At 36.9% G+C, this 25,876-nt stretch overlaps 2 protein-coding genes across 2 annotated transcripts; both read left to right on the top strand.

The window, feature by feature from the left end:
* Positions 1-22,154: 22,154 nt before the first annotated feature.
* LOC147809434 (uncharacterized) lies at positions 22,155-22,676 on the top strand. The gene has a single exon (XM_087162807.1). It carries the CDS (start codon positions 22,155-22,157, stop codon positions 22,674-22,676), a length of 522 nt encoding a protein of 173 aa, XP_087018933.1.
* A 278-nt stretch (positions 22,677-22,954) lies between these two features.
* LOC147809435 (uncharacterized) lies at positions 22,955-23,449 on the top strand. Its single transcript, XM_087162808.1, has one exon. The coding sequence runs from the start codon at positions 22,955-22,957 to the stop codon at positions 23,447-23,449; it is 495 nt and encodes a 164-aa protein (XP_087018934.1).
* The last annotated feature ends 2,427 nt before the right edge of the window (positions 23,450-25,876 follow it).

A 25,876-nucleotide genomic window follows, 5' to 3' on the forward strand; every position in this document is an offset into this window, starting at 1 on the left:
CGCGACATCATGTACTGGATGTCACAATTGTTTGGATACACGACCCTGGAGGAGGTGGTGCGTCGCTTCCAATATCCCTTCATCACCAGTTATTTTGTGGACATAAATCCCTTTTTCATGTACACTGCTTTTCCCAAAGTCATTTTAGCATTCAATTCTTTGAAAAACGCCGTTTTGGCCACAGATTCGAAATGCGCTCATTATTTCATGGATACGTTGACCGTGTACGCCAAACAATTGACGCCGTACCACCAAAACGTGATGGAACCCCTGGAGGATGGGGTGTCGCCTCATTTCGTGTGTCGAGTCCCTCACATGATGGTATCCTACATGAGTTTTCTGGGATGCACGCAAGAAGATTGCATCGTACGTCGAGAGGATGTGAATGCTTTTGATTGTTGTCGATTTTTTACGATTCGTGTGAAATTGGAAACGGATGCAAGGGTCATCTTTCGACCGGTCCAGGGCGATGCCGTCGATTCGACGCTGTTGGGCTCACTGGTGCACGAGGGTCCCCTCCACTTGGAATCTTTTTCCATTCACGTCAAACTGGTGCGAGTGAATGACCGAGTCATCAACGTGCATTTTCATAAAAAACCCTTTCGAGTCATCAAGCATCACTTGACGAGCAACACGTTAAGCGTGTGTGTGGAACAAGAGCATCAAAGTAGTACGGGCGATAAATTGTGCAGTTTCCATGGCCAAAAAGGAGTCATGCGCGTTCAAAAGCAATTTCCTTTGCTGGACGAGCGAATCACACCCGATTTACTGGTGAACGTCTATGGTTTCTTTCGAATGACACCCGGTCAAATCAAAGAGGGCATCGTGAGGGGGCAAGGCAGAGACGCTAGGGTGGTGCGAAACAGCGATGGGAAAATGTTACCTCATGCAAAACTGTTTTATGGAAAAACGTTCTATTTTCCGATTGCTTACTGGAGTTCAGAACATTTGTATGCGCCAGTCAAATGCACCCAAGACAAAATTTCAAATCAGTCAGTGAAAGGTCGTTCACGCCTGGGAGGGATGCGCTTAGGCACGATGGAACTCAACAATGGGTTGAGAGCCAACGGAATAGCATCCTGTTTTGAAGAAAAGTTTTTTGAACACGGGGATCGATCAAAAGTAGAAGGTTCGGTATCTATTCCAAAAGTGGTGGAATTGGTGCAGGAAGACGCTCGAATTTTCAAAAGCAATATAGATTACACGACGCGCCCGAGCGTCGTCATTCACAAAAAATGAAATGGTTGACTCGTGAATATTGTTTTTCAAAAAAATGTTAATCTCGATGATGAGCTCGATGAGTCTTGATGATCTCAGACTCGTCAGAAATTCTGGAAGCCCTCCAGCTCGCAACTTTAGAATTTCTTGGAACTCGCAACTGTAGAATTTCTTGGAACTCGCAACTTTAGAATTTCTTGGAACTCGCAACTTTAGAATTTCTTGGAACTCGCAACTTTAGAATTTGTGGGTCTCAACTTTAGAATTTCTTGAAGCTCTCAACCTTAGACTGTATCAGGTCAAGGTCTCGTCTCTAGCATCGTACGTACAACGTCAAAAAAAAAAAAAAAAAAAAAAAAAAAAAAAAAAAAAAAAAAAAAAAAAAAAAAAAAAAAAATATATTTTTTTTTTTTTTTTTTTTTTTTTTTTTTTTTTTTTTTTTTACCTCAAAAAAAAAAAAAAAAAAAAAAAAAAAAAAAAAAAAAAAAAAAAAAAATTTTTTTTTTTTTTTTTTTTTTTTTTTTTTTTTTTTTTTTTTTTTTTTTTTTTTTTTTTTTTGAGGTTTGTGTTTAAAAGAGCCGACGAGATTTGCTATTCAAGCAGTGTGCTTGTCTTGTTGAAAACTATTGTCCAACCTCATCATCTGATTTTCAAAACATGGATGCTTCCACTCAACGATTGTTCCGATACAGACTGAAAGAACCGTTCGTTGGAATGGAACCAAAGACTTACAAAAATTTTGCTGTGCAATTTTTTCCTATTTGCAATTTTTATATTGAATCCGGGGATGACGTAAAAGTATCAACTCATGTCGAGATCAAAATACCACCAGGTACATATGGATGGTTGTATTCATTGATTCAGAATGTGAGAGTAGATGATGATGTGATCTCTCCCGGTTCTTGTGGACACCTCAACTTTCGTCTTATCAATAATGGATCCGATCGAGTATATATTAATGAAAAGGAACCCGTGGTTTGGTTGATCTTACAAAAATACATCCCACCAGTGCTGCAGAAAGTTGGAAAGTTGATACGGACGAGATCCTGTACAAAATTGAAATCGAAACTCAGACGACCAAAAAATAGCAGACAACGAAATTAATAAACAGAATTTCTAGAAGTCCTCCAACTCGCAACTTTAAAATTTCTCGGAGCTCGCAACTTTAGAATTTCTTGAAGCCCACCAACTCGCAACTTTAGAATTTCTCGGAACTCACAACTTTAGAATTTCTTGGAACTCACAGCTTTAGAATTTCTTGGGACTCGCAACGTTAGATAATACTTACTCAAGTTCAAACGTCAATAGCTTCGTTAAAAAAAAAAAAAAAAAAAAAAAAAAAAAAAAAAAAAAAAAAAAAAAAAAAAAAAATTTTTTTTTTTTTTTTTTTTTTTTTTTTTTTTTTTTTTTTTTTTTTTTTTTTTAACGTTGTAGTTTAAAGCTAGACGTTTAGACGATTTCTGGGGCCTCGCAACTTTAGAATTTCTCGGAGCTCGCAACTTTAGAATTTCTCGGAGCTCTCAACTTTAGAATTTCTCGGAGCTCTCAACTCTAGAATTTCATGGAGCTCGCAACTCTAGAATTTCATGGAGCTCGCAACTCTAGAATTTCATGGAGCTCGCAACTCTAGAATTTCATGGAGCTCGCAACTCTAGAATTTCATGGAGCTCGCAACTTTAGAATTTCATGGAGCTCCCAACTTTAGAATTTCATGGAGCTCCCAACTTTAGAATTTCATGGAGCTCCCAACTTTAGAATTTCTTGGAGCTCGCAACTTTAGAATTTCTTGGAGCTCACAACGTTAGATAATACTTACTCAAGTTCAAACGTTAATAGCTACGTTAAAAAAAAAAAAAAAAAAAAAAAAAAAAAAAAAAAAAAATTTTTTTTTTTTTTTTTTTTTTTTTTTTTTTTTTTTTTTTTTTTTTTTTTTTTTTTTTTTTTTTGACATTGTAGTTTAAAGCTAGACGTTTAGGCTTATGATCTCAGACTCGTCAGAATTTCTTGAAGCCCTCCAACTTGCAACTTTAGAATTTCTTGGAGCTCGCAACTTTAGAATTTCTCGGAGCTCTCAACTCTAGAATTTCATGGAGCTCCCAACTTTAGAATTTCATGGAGCTCCCAACTTTAGAATTTCATGGAGCTCCCAACTTTAGAATTTCATGGAGCTCCCAACTTTAGAATTTCTTGGAGCTCCCAACTTTAGAATTTCTTGGAGCTCACAACGTTAAATAATACTTACTCAAGTTCAAACGTCAATAGCTTCGTTAAAAAAAAAAAAAAAAAAAAAAAAAAAAAAAAAAAAAAAAAAAAAAAAAAAAAAAAAAAAATTTTTTTTTTTTTTTTTTTTTTTTTTTTTTTTTTTTTTTTTTTTTTTTTTTTTTTTTTTTTTTTTTGAAATTGTATTTTAAAGTCGGGTGTCGAGTCGGGAATTTCAGACTCGTCAAAATTTCTTGAAGCTATCAACTCGTCGCAACTTTAAAATTTGTTGAACGTCCCATCTTTAAAATTTCTTGAAGGTAAACACTATTGGTTCAAGCTCAAACATTGGTTACGTTATTTGGTTACGTTGTTGAGTATTTAAAAGTCAAGTTGAAAGCTGCTTAGATTCTTTTCATAATGTACTATCGACGATTTGTAAAAGAAATTGCAGAGGGAGCCCACGCACTTCTATCTATTACTACCGAACAATATATACGAATTCTCGACTTTTACGACAGTGATACTTTTATTCTTAAAGGCCAGGCTGCTGTCGACATTTTACGTTTTCACATTCCAGAGGTGGAGCAAATCAAATATGACGAAGACAATGATTTGTACTCTATGAAGGTGTTGGAATGGCCACATCATAAAAAAATGTGTTTGTTTTGTAAAAATCAGAATCCTTGTAAATGGAAATATTTGGATGATAAATACAACGAGCTCTTTGACTATCACATTGACACCTTTTCAATATTTAGTCCAACCGCCGTGCTTGGTGGCGACAAGAGCCACTCGCTTGGGCATGGAAGCGATTAAACGATCAAAGTATTCGTCAGGCAACTCGTGAAACGCTTGCAGAATGTCGTCCCAGAGCTCATCCCGATTTCTGACACCCGTCTTCTTCTTCTCGATGCGCCTGACCAACTCACCCCACACATTTTCCACCGGATTCATGTCGGGTCCCTTGGGAGGCCAATCGTCCATCACTATAATGTTGCGATCCCTCAACCATTGTATAGTCATCCTACTGGTGTGAATGGACGACAAATCTTGCATAAAAATGAAATCATTTTCGCACACGTCATCCTCGATGGAGGGTAGAATCTGCGTCGTGTAATACTGGGCGTTCAACGTCCTTTGCTCCACCCTGAGCAAGCGTCTGAGATGTTTCCCAAAGGCCATCCACACACAAATGGTAAACCGCGGGGTACCCACCATCGCTGGATTGGAAGAATGTACCAGATATTTATCATCGTAACGATCACTTCCGTGCTTGGGTCTGTACACTCGCAAGGCTCCGCGGCTCGTGGATCTAAAAATCTTTTCGTCCGAGAAAACAACCCTCTCCCACAGATCCATAGTCCAATTGATGTGACGTAAAGCATAGACGAATCGCATTTGACGATGGTGAGGGGTCAAAAAGGGTTTTCGGGCTGGAATGCGACATTTTAATCCCTTCTCTTTTAAGCGATTGCGAACCGTATCTGCGCTACACGAGGGCACGATCGCTTTCTGCAAGTCTACGGCCGACAAAAACGGCTCTCTGGTAGAAGTGTCGTACAACATTTGATCTTGTTGTGGATTTGTGACGCGTGGACGACCTGGCTTGGTGTCGGCTTTTTGACCTCTGCGTTGTATCCAGTAATGCACGGTAGAGGGGGACAATCCCAATTGACGAGCAATTTCTCTCTCTGAAAGATGGTCGTGTTCGTATAAATGCATAATCACATGACGGTACTCCATGCTTGTTTTCCAAACAAAGAGACAAGGAATGATGGAGCAGCAACGCATGTATTGCCCCAAATGCAAAAAATGCACACCGACCGAAACGATTGCCAGAGTCATTGCAAAAAATGCTCGAGCCATGCTGCGAGGAAAGTGTAGCCTTTGCCAAACCACAAAATCGACATTTGAAAAAACAAGACATGACATTTCTTGAAGAAATTCAATCGTATTTATGTCACGAGAAAGTACAGGTGGATCCGACGCCACAGCCGTCCCTCGTATGCAGCGTCTGCCACAACAGAGTTATTCCAGACGTGTACAAATGGATCAATGACCTCTCCCAAAACTCGTTGCTGGAAGGGTGCCGAATGGCTCAACTCTATGCGGAATGGACAGGTGACGTAAATATACCTGTATCCATTTACATTTCAAAGCTGGAGGGTATCCATGACAAGCGAATTGAAGGTCAATCCCTTCGACGCTTGAAAACGTCGGTCGACATTTTAAAAGTGTTGAATGCTCCTTTTACAAACATGACCACTCCGATGGAAGGACCCACGCCAGAAATGCAAAATTTCATTTCAGATTACATGAGTGTGTTGGCAGCGAACCAACAAGATTTGAAAACAACTGAGCAAACAGCTTTGAACCATTTACTGCAAAACATGCACACTGTGTTAAATTCAAAAGAATTTGAAAATAACCATTTCAAATTTTATTTTGAAAAATTGGTTCCCTACGTCAAAGAATGTCACACAGATTGGACGCCCCTACCTCCATTCGATACCGACACAAACTTGGCGAATCAACTCTGGAAACAACTGCAGTATTCGCAGCAGATTCGCAAGACTTTTGGAAAATACAGTATTCCTTTCGACATATTTCACGTCTTGGCTGGTTGTTATGCATGTTGCACAGACATTGGTGTAGTGGCCAATTGGGCTCTCGATTTAATCGTAAGAATATGCAATGGAAAATACTTTTGGAAGGAGTTTCAAGAGTGTCCATTTGTAAGCCAATATCGCGCCATCATAACAAAATATTTTTCATTCAGGCGAAACACCCATCGTAATATGGAATTTTACTATTTGGTCAAGAGTATCCAGAGGGGCGACGGTATAGAGTGCCTCTCTGAAAATTTTCTAAAATATGGTCAATTGGAGGCATTTTTCAAAGAAAAACTTCAAGCAATACCCGATATGAAAGAAATGGCAAGCAGTCAACTTTTTCCAGCCACCTTGTTTGAATCACCAGCGGATCAAATGGCGTTTACTATTGCCTTGGCACATATCGTGAGCAATTTCGATAAAAATACCTGCCAACCAAGGAAAGGTACGTTTGCGAAAGCTAGAAAATTGTCAACTGTTGTCAAGACTCTGATGAAATCAGCTTCGGATTTTGATTCACAATATCCTCTTCCATGGACCATGGAAACGTTAAAATTGTTTATGATGTCTGATTCGAAAATTGAGCAAAGTTTACAAATGCTAGCAGAGATTGTGTTTACTCCAGACGAGGATGAAATGGAGACGTAAAAAAAAAAAAAAAAAAAAAAAAAAAAAAAAAAAGAAAAAAAAAAAAAAAAAAAAAAAAAAAAAAAAAAAAATTTTTTTTTTTTTTTTTTTTTTTTTTTTTTTTTTTTTTTTTTTTTTTTTTTTTTTTTTTTCAAGTTGTATGTTTAAGCTCAAACTCATAGGACATCATCTAGACTATTGACTTGTTTGCCACACTCCAGACTCCTTTTAGAGTATACACACAAAACAAAATTTTTTAACGTTGTTATTTAAATACGCGATCCTCACTTGATCTACTTGAATAAAGTGAATAGACATGACTCATAAATATTGTTCCGAGGAAGTCTTCTCCGTAAACACCGACTACCTCCGTGAGCAGTTTAACGACTGCCTAATAAGGACTTTTGACCCATGTATATGTGAGCTGGCATCCTTACAAACACTCAAGTACAAGCTGCTCATCAACTTGATGAATGAATGGGGGGTAACTCGTCAGGAGCTAAGTAACTTGTTTGAGACCCATACACCCGTTCATCACAGCATAGCGAAGGGCATTCTTGATCATGTACACTCACGCCAAAGAGATGAGTGGTCATATGTGTTTGCTCAAGACCTTGTGAGAAACGACAAACTCATAAAGGTATTGCAAAGTCTCTGCAAAAACAATTATTCAAATTTTGTAAGTGGATTGCTGGCGATAGATGGTTATGGATTACACAAGGTTTCAAGGAAATCCAAACCTGTTTTTGACATTAAAAAATACCTACACAACTTGAAATATAGTTTTGATGGTTCAAAAAGTATGTATGACCGAGAACCCGATGATGATTTGATACATCAGCACGCAACAGCCATACGAAAAGTTAGTGAAGAGCTAGTCAAGAAAATGAAAGCGATACCTGAAATTGGCAAATTCGTACATCAAGTAATGTACAAGCTCATCAAAGATACTGTTGAAATAGATATTCCAGATACTCGTATCGAGCCATATTTACCAGAAAAGGTTCTAAATAGTTGCGTAAAGGTGTACAAGGCATTAATGTCAAAGGAGCAGCTGGAAGAGTATTTGAAAAAGTATTTGAAGCTTAGCAAACCCGAACCCAACAGTGAGGATGAAAGCAAAGCCGATGATGAAAGCGAGATTGAGGAAGAATATGAAAATCACGAAGTCGAAGAAATGGAAAATTGAAAAAAAAAAAAAAAAATTTTTTTTTTTTTTTTTTTTTTTTTTTTTTTTTTTTTTTTTTTTTTTTTTTTTTTTTTTTTTTTTTTTTTTTTATGACTTGTATTTAAATTGAACCTGTTCACAAATTGTCATAGCGTATTCAATCAAGATGTCTGCAAGCAAGTTGTCTGTGAAATTCAGTCCAAACACAACCAGCTATTATCATTATGAAAAGATTGAACCAGAATGTACTCTAGATCATCTGCAAGAAGCTAGGGATCGAAAGCGGGGAGAGGCTCAATCCAAAATGACTCTCTCTCAAATGGATAAGGCTATGAATTTGTTTCAATCGTGTCGTGACAAAGACATAACAATCATTTTTGGAAATTTGGGAAGACATCCATTGATGTTGAATTACTTTTTGGATTTGGCGTTTACAGCTTCAGACACGATTGGTGTACTCACTCCTTGGGACAAAGTGTGCAATTATAACGTCCAAGAACCCGTTCCCGATTTAGATTTCTTGTTTGTAGTGGAACCCTATTTTGGAAAATTTGTTCAAAAGCCTCCAAATGTGAAACATGTGATTATTTTAACGAGTCATCTGATAATGTGGTTTCCAGAAAATTTTTCTCGAGTAGAGCAATTGCATGTGGGGTCTCTATACAGCAATATTCGCATCAAAAACTCCAAGACACTCACGAATCGTGCTTTGGTCACTCCATTACCATATATGGATGGAAGAGTAAATCAAGTACCCGTCAAGAAGGATATTCACTTGGATCTAACAAAATCAAAATGTGCTCACGATGCCTTTCTGAGACTGCTCACGGGACAAGAACTTTTTCGTAATCAAAGTGTTACGGTAGCTATTATACCAAAACACGACAGATTGATACAACATTACATTAGAAATACCTTGCGACTTGCGGAAAAGTATAAAATCGCCATTAAAGACGATTATTTTAAAATATTTCAAGACCCACAAATCGTGTTGTACATTGAAAAACCACAATAATGGTATGTCTTGTATGTGGAGATGCTTTATGGCCAAGAAGTGAGGTGTGGTTATTGGATTGTGAACACGAATTTCATAAACGTTGTCTGGTACACTACAGATTTTGTCCGTTGTGCAACACTCGATTCAGCAGCCTCGATTCAAGTTGCTTAAGGTATTTTCCCAGACCAATAATACGTCGACCCCGCTGTGACTCTGGTTATGAGTCTAGTTAGGATAAAGACCACCGCGCTGGATTTGACAAAGACGATGATAGGAATCAAAATCTTTTGAAAATGAAGATGCATCGGATTTACTTATCAATTCCTGTACGCCATCCAGCTTTAAAAAAATACCAGATATCCAATCGAGAGAATACATATGGTCCCGACTCACCAACTGCTGTACAGCTTCATGGGGAATGCCATGTCCCAAGCACCAAGCTATAGAATTTGCAAAGTAATAAAGTGTATTGTCATTGTCTCTCACTACAATCAACTCATATATACGTTCATTTTGTGATGACGGGACGTATGCGTGTACCCAACTATGTTTAGTCATGTTCTTGATTTAAAAAAAAAAAAAAAAAAAAAAAAAAAAAAAAAAAAAAAAAAAAAAAAATTTTTTTTTTTTTTTTTTTTTTTTTTTTTTTTTTTTTTTTTTTTTTTTTTTTTTTTTTTTAACGTAACTTATTTAAGCTAGGCGTCGAATCTTGATCATCAGAATTTCTGAGGCTCTCACAACTTGTGAATATTGTCTATACTGCTGCCTACTGTATATTATTTATAGACTATGATCAACCATAAGCCTATTGACCTGTGTGCCGAATTTGCTTGGATACAGTATGGCCATGGCAAAAGATTACCTCTTGAAATATCCATTGCAAAGACATTTGATCCCGATCAAGTGTATATTCTACAAATGATTTTGCCAAATAATTTTATGGTTTCGATGACAGATTTAATACGTAACAAGGGATATTCAAGATGCAAGGAGCGATTTCATCATCAATGCACAAATGTAGCAGATGAAGTCAAACCGATAATTTATAAAATGCATGTTTGGAATTGGAGATTAGTTTTGAATCATGTCTTAATAGATGTATTGTTTGCAAACAAACAGAACGTGGGAGTCAGGTCAGAGAGGCAAAAAATGTTTTTCAAGAAAGTGTGTGGTTTACCAAACGTAACACGCATTAAAAGTAAACCAGAACGGATTTTCACTTGCCGTCATAAACACAATAAGCTATATGACTTTCCATGCACGTCAACAGAAGCTCGTACAATGGCAGTTCAACAATTTTGGGATCAAGAAATAATGAAGCTGAAGAATTATTTCAAAAAAAATAGATTTGTGTTTGCACGTCCCATGACTATTGTTCCAGAAAACCATGTATGGATGCAACAGAGACAACAATATCATTATTAAAAAAAAAAAAAAAAAAAAAAAAAAAAAAAAAAAAAAAAAAAAAAAAAAAAAAAAAAATTTTTTTTTTTTTTTTTTTTTTTTTTTTTTTTTTTTTTTTTTTTTTTTTTTTTTTTTTTTTTTTTTAAATTCTGTATTTAAGCTGTTGAGCTTTAATTTTCCCAAATCTTGTAGACATGGCCTTTGTTCATGTACCATACCATTCGCTGCAGGAATTGATGGAAAAATTTCAATGTTTGAATTTGATACGAGACGCTGCACTTCCTGGTGCCGTAAATCGAAAACCAAATTTTGTAATGGTGGACCCTAAATATTATTATGGCACCTATGGAGGACTCATTTATGACAGTGTATTGGAAAAGATATCATTTAAAAATCAAATGTTGTTATCAAACTATGCTTTCAAGGATTCCATAGGATATGGTTTATCCATTATATGGTGGAATATTTTAAATCCCGAAGTATTAGGAAGTGTCGATGCTCTAGTGGCTCCCGACGGACGAAAAGCAGTTACACCACACATTTATGATCAGATGCAGATTAACAAGATACGAACAGCCAAACCTCCAAAGAGCAGTTATTATGGGAATAGAGCCTGGCGCATAAATGATACATCTTCATTAAATTCCGATTCTGAATAATTTGCATTTTCATTGGTTCGATAGCGATCGAGTTTGCTCTCCGTTACTTTGTTGTGTATGTTGTACCACAGTTTACGTTGTTCAGTCTTCTCGTCCATCAATTGCGGTTTCAATTCTTGGACGATATGCTTCAAATGCGCCATACATATTCCACACCGCAACATTCGATACATGGATTCTGCAATCTGCTCACGCCACATGTTTTTGGCCAATAGGACGTCTTCTGAATCATTGGGTCTACCGTCCATAGCTTCTGCCATCCAGTGCAACAATCGCCAAAATGACGATCCAAACTGACCAATGGTGAGAAAATTGAGTTTTGGAAAGAGTTGTTCAGCAGGCGTTATGGGTGCTGGGATGTGACACTGATTATTTAAAAACTCTCGCAGGGCCGATGCTTTGCCCTCCAGTAAATCCATAATCAACGTTTCAAATTTGTTGAGCAGTAAATCTGAATTCCATTTAACATTGTACAACAAGGTTAAAACTATAAAAATGTTTTCTTTTAAAATATTTTTCCAAGCCATGATGGCCATTTGGGACTCGGGCTTGGTAAACGTACGAATGTACATTTCTTCTTTCACAATCATTACCAAGCGCAATAAATACGTCGAGACGACCTGATGCAATCGTTCTTGGGGAGTGGCTTTACGAAATTTAAAAGTAAATTCCGAAACGTCCCAAGGAACCACAAAAGATTCCTCTTCCGTAACCAGTCGCATCGTCCGATGTAAAAATGGATCAGTTTCCTGCAAGGCGACTTGGTTCAGTTTGGTTTTATTAATGTGACCCCGGTAAGCATTTTTTAAACACAGAAACGTGTCATGCTTCATGCTGATAATCTTCTTTCTTATCACGATTCAAATCATTGAAGCCAGGTAACGAGAAGATATAAAGAAAGATTAGTATGTGTTCTGTTATCATTTGCGAGAATTGCAGTACAGGAATAGCTACTTGGGTCTGTGACACTCCCAATACTTGCTACGTGACGATACATCGTCAAGGAACATGTCGCAGGTGCACAAGACGATGGGGTTGAGGATTACAGATTAAACACAACATAAAAAAACTTAGACACCCAACACGATATACTTTGAATGATTGAACAATTGAACAAGATGGCCCATCCAAAAAAAAAAAAAAAAAAAAAAAAAAAAAAAAAAAAAAAAAAAAAAAAAAAAAAAATTTTTTTTTTTTTTTTTTTTTTTTTTTTTTTTTTTTTTTTTTTTTTTTTTTTTTTTTTTTTTTTTTTTGACGTTGTAGGTTAAAGTCAGACGTTCAGTCTTTCTGATCTCAGTCTCGTCAGAATTTCTTGAAGCCCTCCAACTTGCAACTTTAGAATTTCTGGGGCCTCGCAACTTTAGAATTTCTTGGAGCTCACAACTTTAGAATTTCTTGGAGCTCCCAACTTTAGAATTTCTTGGAGCTCGCAACTTTAGAATTTCTTGGAGCTCGCAACTTTAGAATTTCTTGGAGCTCGCAACTTTAAAATTTCTTGGAGCTCGCAACTTTAAAATTTCTTGGAGCTCGCAACTTTAGAATTTCTTGGAGCTCGCAACTTTGGAATTTCTTGGCTCAAGTTCAAACGTCAGTAGCATCGATAAAAAAAAAAAAAAAAAAAAAAAAAAAAAAAAAAAAAAAAAAAAAAAAAAAAAAAAATTTTTTTTTTTTTTTTTTTTTTTTTTTTTTTTTTTTTTTTTTTTTTTTTTTTTTTGACGTTGTAGGTTAAAGTCAGACGTTCAGTCTTTCTGATCTCAGTCTCGTCAGAATTTCTTGAAGCCCTCCAACTTGCAACTTTAGAATTTCTGGGGCCTCGCAACTTTAGAATTTCTTGGAGCTCACAACTTTAGAATTTCTTGGAGCTCGCAACTTTAGAATTTCTTGGAGCTCGCAACTTTAGAATTTCTTGGAGCTCACAACTTTAGAATTTCTTGGAGCTCACAACTTTAGAATTTCTTGGAGCTCACAACTTTAGAATTTCTTGGAGCTCGCAACTTTAAAATTTCTTGGAGCTCGCAACTTTGGAATTTCTTGGCTCAAGTTCAAACGTCAGTAGCATTGATTGAAAAAAAAAAAAAAAAAAAAAAAAAAAAAAAAAAAAAAAAAAAAAATTTTTTTTTTTTTTTTTTTTTTTTTTTTTTTTTTTTTTTTTTTTTTTTTTTTTTTTTTTTTTTTTTTTTTAAGCTTCTTTATATTCTGTGATGAGTCGCTGGTACCATCATTACAACCTGCTGAACAACTGTGAATATTCTCTTGCTCTTGAATCCATGGAGGGAACCAATTTTTTCAATTTGGATAAGGATGCATTTCCAATATTTGAAACATTTGATATGAATACGCCTCTGATTGTTGATGCATATAAATGTAAATGCAATAAAGTTGTCAGATTCTTTGGATATTTCGCCGATGGGTCTTACGAAAAAAGTTTGGCTCGATACACATTGTCTGCTGTCGCTTTACCTATCCTCTCACCATTAGCGTTTGCGTGTGAAGTATCTGAAATTCTATTCAACAGAGCTTTCAATACATCTTCAAAGATATATTCTTGGTCAACTGCAAAGTGTTTCCTACCGATGATTTGCCTGTTGCTTGGAGTTCATCGTCCAATTTGTCTTTTGAAAAACTTTTTGCCGACGTGCTTTTGGTGTGGTAAATTGAAAATGAATATCAGTGAAATCATTTCAGATCAAGCGGAAGTTGTCCAGAAAAGTGACGACCAACCTCTCGATAAGGACACGATAGAATGTGACGATCGAAATATGGAGCACGTCGAAATTTTCAAGGAAAGTAACGACCAATCTATTGATCAAGATCCCTTAGAAGCTTGTGATCGACATGTGGATCAAATTGAAATCTCACAGGAAAGCAGCAATCAACAAATTGATCGAGAACCCGTAGAAACTGGTGATCGACACACGGATCAAGTTGAAAGCTCGCAGGAAAGCAGCAATCAACAAATTGATCGAGAACCCGTAGAAACTGATGATCGACACAAGGATCAATTTGAAAGCTCGCAGGAAAGCAGCAATCAACAAATTGATCAAGATCCAGTAGAAACTGATGATCGACACACGGATCAAGTTGAAACCTCGCAGGAAAGCGATGAAAAGCAAATTGATCCAAATGAACTCTTCCTGAACCAGATTAAATTGTCTTTGAATCGAAAATTATTTGTAGATGTTTTAATGCGCGAAATTAAAAATTTGCAAGCAGACATTTGGTTGGGAAAGACACCTGCACAAATTACAGAACGTTGGAAAGTAACCTTGGAAAAAATCAAACCAAACTTTGAATCAAAAGAATTTAATTTTAAGAAAACGTACAAGTTTTAACATGTTGCAAATTTTTTTAACAATCATAAAAAAAAAAAAAAAAAAAAAAAAAAAAAAAAAAAAAAAAAAAAAAAAAAAAAAAAAAAAAATTTTTTTTTTTTTTTTTTTTTTTTTTTTTTTTTTTTTTTTTTTTTTTTTTTTTTTTTTTTACTGATGGATGTTTATAAGGTTTGTCAAGACCACACAGATTTACTAGATCAACGACAGCAGAGGATTGTCAGCTGCAAAAGAACCACAGTAATTTAACAATGATGGCCCTAAAGCACACGCCTTCTGAATCGGATGAGAAGCCTCCTGCTGCTTCGTGGAAGTTGTTGGCATGTTCTTATATACCAGACTCTGACAAGTCATGGACATCTCGGATTGTAGACCGATTCCTTTACAGGTTTGAATTTTCCGATGAAAAATTGTACCAAGACCTAAAAGATATAGCTGATGAGTACATCAAGACAGAATACACAGCATTTGAGTTGATGCCATTGATAACCGACATACCATTGAACACCGACATGTGTGAATGGAGCGATTCAGAAATCAATTTCCAAATACTTATGATAGCGATATCAATGCTTAAGCGAAACCAACCAATACAAATTACTCATATATTTGTATTTCTGCGCATTGTTCGTTTGACATTAGTAAATCGATACTGTTGCGATGTAGGGCCCTTTGATTGCGCTCGAAAGTTTTCAGACAGGTGTGAGCGATTCATTTCATACATGTATGATGATTGTATTGAAAAGCGAGGTGGATGGAAGCGTATCCTCGACAACATACAAAACATGTTATTAAGAAATAAATTGGATTCTTTAAACGTGAAAGACGCCAGTGAATCACCCGACGAGACAAACACTACACAGACTACAAGTTAAACTTTCAAAAAAAAAAAAAAAAAAAAAAAAAAAAAAAAAAAAATTTTTTTTTTTTTTTTTTTTTTTTTTTTTTTTTTTTTTTTTTTTTTTTTTTTTTATGATACGTTATAATCTCTGCGACCAACTCAATTCATACCAATGCCGTTTATGACTGCAAGTATTTGTGTGCATTCACCACAGCTGGTCTGGAACAAGTATTTGCTATCTCATTACCTGGCAAGTTTTTTTAAGCTGCACCATCCAAACATTTATCAATTTAAAATTTTTCCTGTGAGATATTGGGAATATCAAGGTTCTTTTATAAAGTGCAACGTTTTCATTTTGTACAATTATGGATTTGTACGTGCAAGAATTTCCCAGCACCTTTTTAAAAAACTCAAACGACGAAGGACTCGTTACATTGAAAACAGACAGCGTGCCCCCGCACTGCGCTCGCATTGAAAAAGGTTTGCGCTGCGCCTGCTCTTCAAAGGATGGAATCGTTGTCAGTGAGCAAAGCATCACAATCAACAATGACGCCCATTTATTGTGCGCATTTCCTTGTTACGCCTTACCAAACCGTTGCACTCTTGAAGAGCAAAAGACGATTGTGGCATGGTTGACTCGAGAGAAATTTTACAATTTTGGTCATCATTGCAAACGAATCGGGAATCAGAAAAGAAAATTTGAAAGATTTTTAATGCCCAATACCGTATTTTTGAAAAAATTAAACATTTCTTGTGAAAAGTGTTCAACATTTACATTAAGAGGTGAACCCGTGTTTTTCTTGAGTAAAAACGTTTTATCGGCTCAAAACAAGGGTCCCACGTTGGAAAGCGTTTTATGTCTAGATGCATCGACCCAGTAAATATGAATTACAGCATGCTGTTTTGTACGCAACGGAACACACTCGCGTGTACATGATGAAAAAATACCGAAAACGATATCCTCATTTGTTTCAACACGCTGAAATACATACTCGTCCCGCAACGCGTCAAGATTATTATATACCCGACTCATTGGCTCAGAAATGCATTGTGGTGGAAAATACTGCATTTACCGAAAAGGGTTGTTCGATATTGAGTTGTTTTCCATACAAATCCAATGGAATACCCTGTGAAAAAACGGATCCCGTCCAATGGATACCCATCGGAAGCAATCATCTCACCTTGGCGTGCCAGCCTAGTTGTTGGCGATCCCCCTCGACCGTCGATTCCGAATGGATCGACGGCCAATGTATGGTGGTCAATCCTTTGAAAAAACTGCTCGCCACATTTCCCGAAAAGGCATTTGGATTAGAATCCAAACATACTTTACACGAAGGGTTGGATTGGAAAAAGGGAAACATGTACTTGAATAAAGATTATTGTGCCGCCTATGGTTTGGAATTTGATGGAAACGACTGCTATTCGCCGACTGGACAAACCATTTTGGAATTTCTCTTGGGTAAAACAGTGTATCGAACCATTAAAACATCAGCCATTACACCTCCGAAAAAGACATTACCCACCATTCCAAAAGACGTTGAATTTCCAAATGTGCCGGACGTGACAGATATTACAGAGGCATCGGCTGACGGATCAGAGATTGCCAAAGACATTGCCAAAGAAGTGGCATTTGATTTTGGATTAGACATTACCGTCTATGCCGTGGAAAAGATTTTGCGCAAAAAAGCGCCAAAACTCATTGCAAAAGCGGCTAGTAGCATTCCCATCAAGTCTGCCCTCACGCAAGCGGTATTGAACCAAACGGTATCTGTGTCTGTCCGAACATTGGCCACGTTAGGAAAAGTGTTGGGTGGTATAAGCAATGCTTTCGCCATATTCAGCATTTTTTCTCTCGTATTGGATGTCATCGACCCTTATAATTATGATTCGGTATTGACGGCAGACATGCTAACCAAGATCAACAAGCGGTTGGATTTTTTGTATTTCAAGAAGGAAAATGAAGCGATGCGCCTCATTACGCCTGAAGTGGTGTGGGATACAATATTGGCAGAGGAAGATGAATCGGATCGTTATGAATTTATGTCTGAAAAAATTTTAGAATATTTGACGGCTCTGCGTAAAAACACTATAAAATCTGCGCCGAAAAGAAAATTGTACAATTTTCAAACTCTAAAGGAAAAACAATATTTAAACTGGAGCTTACATGGTGCTTTTGCATTCATGTTGATTGTTTTTACATTGCTATGGATTGAATGGATACACGTATGGGCAGTGTGTTTATTTTTTGCATTGTTTTACTTTACATGAAAAGCTTTCAACATTATTAAAAAAAAAAAAAAAAAAAAAAAAAAAAAAAAAAAAAAAAAAAAAAAAAATTTTTTTTTTTTTTTTTTTTTTTTTTTTTTTTTTTTTTTTTTTTTTTTTTTTTTTTTTTTTTTTTTGTGAGGCTTTAATTAAGACAGCGACGCTCGACAACTCTGCTCACAAGAAAATTCATTGGAAAACACGCAACTTGCAAATGGTATCAACTGTATGGTAGCCAGCCACGTACAGTGGGTCGCTTCTTTATCGTAATGAGCGTTTTACGTGGTTTGGTATCTCTTTTTGTGGGATGCGTTCTCGAACAATGGCTCAACAAATAACGACACGATTTATTTGGAAGACGTTTCTGCTTAAAATTTCCATCCTCATTCTTAAAAGTTATTCTATGTGGCTTGTAATCGTACACCAATTCCGAATGGTCTTTTCCCCATTTCAAAAAACGTGAACCCACTGGACCCGTTGCAGACCGATCACTCGCAGCCGAACTCACAGATTGACTTCTGGCACGACTCCCGCATGGAGAAGGAGAGCGTGAAGATGCTCTGGAAGAGCTTGGAGATGACGATCCACAGGAAGAAGCCGCATACGGCATAACACTCCAATGTGTTGCGTTTGCCGTCTTTTTCTTGTTTTTTGATCCTTTCGGACGTCCTCGCTTCCCTGGTATCTTGGGAGGTTTTTTCTTGCCCGAGCCTTTTGGACGTCCCCGCTTCCCATGTTTCTTGGGAGGTTTCTTCTTGCCCGAACCTTTTGGGCGGCCACGCTTACCCTTGGGACTGCACGTACTCAATGGAGGTGTAGGTGGGGCTAGCGCTACGATAGGACTCATGAATTCGCTCAAAGAGACATCGCTGTCACACGAATCGGTTTCATGTATTTTTACCATGTTTTCTTTTTACTTATTTTAATCGATAAATGCTGCCTACCCAGTATTCTAGATTGTGCTTGCTCGCAGCTTTGCAAACATCCTCGGGTTTTGAAAGGGCCAAATATTCCACACCCATAAATGAAGCGGTAGGCACGTTAAACTCCTTGTCAATACTACCCGATTTATAGAATGGTAACAGACCCAAGATATTTCGCAATTCGGTAACGTTTCCATTCTCAATTGTTTTGCAATAGAGCAAATCCAAACAATTTTGCCAAACCTGCTCGAACGCCATCATGCCTCTGCTCTGAGGAAAAGCAATGCACCACCTTTGAACAAGTGATTTATTTTGCAGCATGTAATCAAATGCATCCCAAAAAGCCAAATACATGGTGAGAGGTTGAGTGTATCGAGTCAAATCAATCAAAACGTACGATTCCGACGCTAATGTCTGTTGTGTCTTTCCTTGAATGGTTAAGGAATTGACAGCGTTGGGCTGAACCCGTTGAATGTCTTGCGTTTGGATGGATTTGTCTTGCAGCTTTAGCAATTCTTGGGTGTGTCTAATCAACAGTGGAGGAGACTCACCATGAAAGAAAGACACAAGAGTCCAAACCGTTTCGAGATTTCTTGAACAGTTGAAATGACTTGTAAACACTACCAAACGAGACGCTTTGGGTGGTTTCTCCAGTATTTGATCGGGTAAAGGCTCCAAGACGACCATTAAATCACAAAAGGTATCTAAACCTTGATTGGGAGTAATCACGCGAATACGGCCGTCTGGAGAGGATGGGCAATCGTAATAGGCAGACTGTATAGCTACATTGAGCTGAGGGTCTAAACTCAGAGCGTTAAACACTTTTTGGGGGTATCGACCCAAATTTCCAAACACAACCACGTGGTCATGTCTTAAAATAAATCGAAATAAATCTTCAATCGTATCCATCATTCCTTTCTTTATAATGATTGCTTTAAACAAGTATTTTTAATTTCATTGTAAAACAAGTCGCTCAAACCATGCTGGAAGTAAATACAAAATCATTGGTTGTAACTAAACACAGGTTGTTTTGTTCAGAGGATATAGTACTTGAACCTTTTCAATCCAAATATGTAATCATAAAAGAAAATCTGACTTTTTTGCCAGGTTTTGAACATGTGATAGCGCAGCCAAGTACACACCTAAGCTTGCGCGTAAGAACCAGTGTGTTAGCTAAACTTTTTAAAGAATCAGATTATCACTATAGGCTTTTAGTGGTTTTGGTTAATTATTCAAATAAGGAAGAAAAATTTTCAAAAGGAGATTTTTTAGCTACACTGAATTTTGTACCAATGTTTGGAGATCGCAATCAAGAACACGGGTGTTTTGAGATTCCACCCGAACGAGCAGTAAGCCTTAGATTTGGTAATTTCCTACAAGGATAATAAACATAATGATTAATAAATTTGAAAAAAAAAAAAAAAAAAAAAAAAAAAAAAAAAAAAAAAAAAAAAAAAAAAAAAAATTTTTTTTTTTTTTTTTTTTTTTTTTTTTTTTTTTTTTTTTTTTTTTTTTTTTTTTTTTTTTTTTTTTATAACTTAGTTGAACTTAGTTGAAGCTTCACATTCTATTCATTTTCTTCTCGGAGCGGTGAATGTTAATCACAAGTTTCGTCTGCTTGGAGCCATCTGCCAGATTCCACCACATAGTGCAAGTGCTACAATATACATTGCAGTCTGTAGGTACACAAATAGTTTTTGGTCACTCACAAATACTGAAGCAGTTTTTGTTTCTTCATTGTACGTCGAGTACGTTAGATATCCAAAGCACACCAGTCCTACAAAGGTTACAATAACCAACACCAACAGCAATATTGTTCTGAGGTCCATACTTTATTATCCCATTACGAGTATCAAGCCCAGCAAAACCATACACGCCAAATTTCCAACTGCTGGGTAATAGAAACCAGACTGATTCAAATTCCAAAATTCTTGGGCGTCTACACCTTTCTCTTTCATGACTTTAGTTTGATCTATGGTATATTTCTTGGCGTTGGATATTTGGTACATGACATATACTTGAACCACAACCGTTATAAGCAACAGTCCCAACACCGTCACCAAGATTATATTTCGGAGGCCAAATTTCATCTTGTTTTACAAAAAAACAAACAAGATATGGCTGTACATGGTCTCGTTCATACCGTAGGCGTGCTGCTCGGTCAACGATACGCACCTCTCGAACTATCATTTGTGGATGTAACTGGATACGAGAAGCATTTTCACATCAATTGTCCAATGTCTTATGCCTATTTGAAATCCATGTATCCTCACAACTATCCAGATGCCATCGTGACCACTGATCAAGCCACCCCCTATTCAGAAGTGCTTCATTTTTTACAAGAGCGTTATCATTTTTTGGAAAAAATGATACCTGGAGTCGTATTTGGTTGCAAGGGACTGACGTATCAAATGAACGTCTTGCGAGATGCCGAGATACCCAGAATTTTGAATATAGATACCTTGGGTGTACCTTCTTTGACAAAATTATCCGCCCAATACGCTGTAAATATACTCTGTCCTTTCCACAAGCACATTAGTAAGTGTTCTCTCGTGGCTCTCGTATTAATCCTGCGGTATATGTTGGAGCAAAATCTTGTTTTGCTTCTCGGCCAAGAGGAGCTTTTCGGACAAGTGAAAAGTGTCGATGACGGAACTCGTGTCGAGGGGAACGTTGGAACACGATTGCCACAAGTCATCCAGTCGAGCATAGGAGAGTAAACGTTGAAACACATCAATGACCCGTGGCGGTGGTGAGAGCAATGTCACTTCTGAAATGGAGTCGTGCACCACAGAAATGTTTTGTAAAAATTCAAACGCTTTGGAATGGTTCGAGTCCAAACAGGATGGATAATTTCCATCTAAAAATTGATTCAATGCTCTCAACACCAATTGTTGAATGGATTGGGAGAGTGCGTGGTCGGGTCGCAATTTCATAAAGCTTTCCAACGTGTTTTCCGATTGCCAATGCACGGCATTCACATATTCGTGGGACGGAACGATAAACGTGGAAAATGGATTCAAACGCTCGCCACGAGTTTCGCAAGTGAGTTGATACAACCGTTCGTTGCGTTTCAAGTCCAGATCCCGGGCTGCGGGCAAGGGTTGCAACTCTTGTGGAAGTCGGTTGCGAGATAAGTACTGTTGAACCAAATTTCCCCAAAATTCAGCAGATTCAAAGTGAAAGGGTCCCGAAGAACCTTCAAGAATGGCTTTGAGATTCAAATTGTCGTCTTTTACAGTATTTTGGCGAGGGCGAGACAAGAGACACATCAAATGATTAAAAAACGAGGTGACGGCCCTAGTACGAAATACTGGCAAAGCATCCGGATTCTTTTCGAGTGAATCCAGTAACAGATCTAAATCACCTTGTATTTGATAACGATAGTTTGTGAGCCCACCCCGATGAAGCATGTCTTCCCAATAAATTCCATCCTCTTCCAATAGAAAGATTAATTCGGCGAGTTCACAGGGTGGAGGGATTTCTTTTCCATGGTTGCACCCAAACAAGAGTTGTTTAAACCAATTTATCAACGAGGAATGTGACATCTTGATTCCAACGATGCAAATTCCAATGAAATGGATGTGCGCGAGCCGTGTAATATTCAAGAAAATTGCGCGCCATTAAACAATGGAATGTATACATGGTGAAAAATAACATAATATATAGAATCAACATGATTTCAGATTCTTGGTTCACCAAACTGTGATTTCAAAAAAAAAAAAAAAAAAAAAAAAAAAAAAAAAAAAAAAAAAAAAAAAAAAAAAAAAAAAAAAAAATTTTTTTTTTTTTTTTTTTTTTTTTTTTTTTTTTTTTTTTTTTTTTTTTTTTTTTTTTTTAATAAGTTTGTTTAAAAGCAGTCGTTGAGTCTTACCGGGTTCACAACTCCAATCACACATACATTGAAACATGGCTCATTTAGATTTGGAATTTTTCTTGTTGACTGAATCAGCTATAATGCCAACAACGTCTGACGAATCGTCCCCCGGAGTTGATTTGTATTCTCCAGTGGATGTCGATATTGAGCCAGGTGAACAAGTAATTATTGATACTGGTGTAATTTTTGCCATACTCGATTCGAAAATTGGATTATTGAAGGATAAGCGATCTGTGGTGACCAAACGAAAATTAAAAGTGGATAGTGGCGTTATTGATACTGCATACAGAGGAAGCGTTAAAGTTGCATTGCGAAATGTCGGGGATGAATCGGCGCATATCAAAACTGGCGAGCCCATTGCGCAAATGATTTTACTCTTTTGTCAAAGACCAATCTTACAAAGAGTAAAAAGGATTTCTACCGAAACAGAACGAGGTATAATTGGATTCGGCTATCATCATGAGAAATTGAGCAAACAACCTTATATGGAAGATTTTTCTTCCCATTTCGAAGGATATCAAAATTTGCATAATGGAGTAGATTATATAGCCTAGACAATATTCAATGATCTCAGCTCCTTAAAATTGTTCTGGAGACCTAAATGAAGAATCTAGATACTCCCCCTCTAAGTTAAGACAACGTAAAAAAAAAAAAAAAAAAAAAAAAAAAAAAAAAAAAAAAAAAAAAAAAAAAAAAAAAAAAAAAAAATTTTTTTTTTTTTTTTTTTTTTTTTTTTTTTTTTTTTTTTTTAAACCTTTCTTTAAAAGCAGCAGCTGAGTTTTTCCAAATCATAAACTCCTACAACTTTTCCAAATCACACATAGATTAGAACATGGCTCATTTAAATTTAGATTTCCTCTTGCTGAATGAATCAGCAGTATTGCCAACTACGTCTGATGAATTGTCACCCGGTGTTGATTTGTATTCTCCAATGGATGTCGATATTGAGCCAGGTCAGCAAGTAATTATTGATACTTTTGTGGTTTTTTCTCTACCCAATTTCAAAATTGGATTGTTGAAAGATAAGTCATCTGTGGTGACCAAACGAAAATTAAAAGTGGATGCTGGTGTTATTGATACTGGATACAGAGGAAGCGTTAAAGTTGTTTTGCGAAATGTTGGTAATGAATCGGCGCACATCAAAACTGGCGAACCCATTGCGCAAATGATTTTATTGTGTAGCGAAAGGCCAAACCTACGAAGAGTGATGATGATATCTACCAAAGGATTTAAAACGGATTCAAATGAATATGTTTCTCATTACGAAAAATGTAACGAGCAAGAATACCAAGAATCGCTAGACGAGGTGGATGAATATGGAGATTAAGATTAGCTAGGACATTGTAAACATTATACTACAACACTTGCTCTCGCTCTAAGTTAGAACAGTGTAAAAAAAAAAAAAAAAAAAAAAAAAAAAAAAAAAAAAAAAAAAAAAAAAAAAAAATTTTTTTTTTTTTTTTTTTTTTTTTTTTTTTTTTTTTTTCAATAAAAGGTAAACATTAAGCGTTGATGATCTCAGACTCGTCAGAAATTTTTGAGGCCTTCAACTCGCAACTTTAGAATTTCTTATTGACATTTTTATAGACAACATGGATGAGGAATCAAGCTCTTTAGATTGCACGACCAACTCAGGTTGGTCAGCAGACTCGGCAACAAGATCTTTTGGTAGCATGAATAGCAGGTCAGGTCGCAGGAACAGGACATTCAGCTGTGACTGGGGATACGACACTTCAGATTGCGGTACGGACTGGGGATACGACTCTTCAGATTGCGGTACGGACTGTGGAGGGAAGGACTGTGGATGCTGTGGTGGTGAAACAGACTATGGAGAAAGCTTTTCAGATGGCAGTATAGACTCGAAAACATCTTCAGATGGCAGTATAGACTCGAAAACATCTTCAGATGGCAATATAGACTCGAAAACAAAATCTTCAGATGGCAATATAGACTCGAAAACAAAATCTTCAGATGGCAATATAGACTCGAAAACAAAATCTTCAGATGGCAATATAGACTCGAAAACAAAATCTTTTAATTGCATGTCAAACTTGGAAGTGTTACCAAGGAGGAGTAAACGGCTGCAGCAGAAACGCTGTGAAGAGTTTGCAAAGGCAAAATTGTGCTAAAGTCAAACGTCGAGTCTTGATCATCTCAGACTCGTCAGAAATTTTTGGAGCTGTCGCAACTATAGAATTTGTTGAAGGTCCCAACTTTAGAATTTGTTGAAGGTCCCAACTTTAGAATATCTTCAAGGTCCATTTTCTTGAAGGTCCCAACTTTAGAATTTCTTGAAGCCCGACTCGCAACTTTAGAATTTCTTGGAACTCGTAATCTTATACAATGTTGGCTCAAGCTCAAACGTCAGTAACCTCGTAAAAAAAAAAAAAAAAAAAAAAAAAAAAAAAAAAAAAAAAAAAAAAAAAAAAAAAAAAAAAAAAAAAAAAAAAAAATTTTTTTTTTTTTTTTTTTTTTTTTTTTTTGAGGTTGCCTTTTAAAAGCGAGCCTCTCGCCAGCACATGTTTTTGTATGATGGGCATCAACAACTTTTGTGCGTTAATCAACAAGCTGCACGAACCTGATCAAGAGCCACCCACTCAACCAAAGTATTTCGATTCCATTTTATATGATGTGCAATCCCTATTACATGTGGCCATCTCGTTGGCCTTGGAGACTGATGAAGAGAAATTATTTAAAGAAATGTGTCGTTTAGCGTGGCACAAATTGGTCACGCATTTAAATGAATTTCTGTATTATGGCTCTACAGACAAAATTACGTTGATACTTTCGTTTGATGGAGATGGCGTACCCATGAAATGGCCCACTCAACGTGCACGGAGAACCAGAAAGGATAACCATTCAATCGCTAGCGGAAAAGCCAAATACCGAGCCGCCTTGTTTGGAACCAACAAAATCTCTCTACAAATTCAGGATTACTTCAAAGAGCGGTTGAAACACTTTGAGTTTTTCAAAGCGCGTGAGCTTCACGTCGTCCTCAGTGGATGCAACGTTCCCGGCGAGGGAGAGCATAAATTGTTTCACATGGCCGAAGCGCTACACTGCAAAAATCCAATCGTTGCGAGCGAAGACCAAGATGTATTTGTCATTGCTTTAATGCGTTTGAATCGCTACGAAACGATTCAAATTTATCGGTATGGTAAATACTACCCCTTCACACAACTCGTCCATGAATGGTTACCCTACTCTCCAAAACAGCTGGAAACGTGCTCTTTTTTGTTTGGAAATGATTTTATCCCCGCTCTGGTGGGCATTACTCCCATCAACGCACCTTATATAACGCAGGCTTTGATTTCCGACGAGGATCAAGATCCACCCTTTGCAATAGCTAGTTTTATTATAAAAATGAAAAAATATTTACGTTATCAGGAGGTGACGCACGGAGATTCAGATTTGATTGATTCGTTTTGGGTGACCTTTTTCTGGTTAAAGGATTATTACACAAAACACACATTTCCTCAAAAGTACATTCAAAATACAATTTTTGACAATTTTGATCGCAATCGTCTGTTGACGGCACTATCGACACCCCGATACTCTCTAGAGTCTTTTGAGCGAGCGCAAACACTCTACCAAAACACTGTTACAGTTCCAGCCTGCTACAAAGAAGCGGAGCGGGCCGTATTTACAAACGAGGTGGATTTCTTGCAAGGTCTATGGACCCAACCCAACCACAGATCGTGCATTTCCTTGCGGTTGAAAAAGTCCTCTACGAACGTGTAGGTGGATTCGACAG

This window comes from Parasteatoda tepidariorum, chromosome 5 (assembly GCF_982258835.1).
Source record: "Parasteatoda tepidariorum strain Cologne lab strain chromosome 5, Ptep-v5.0, whole genome shotgun sequence".
NCBI classification, from domain to species: Eukaryota; Metazoa; Arthropoda; class Arachnida; order Araneae; family Theridiidae; genus Parasteatoda; species Parasteatoda tepidariorum.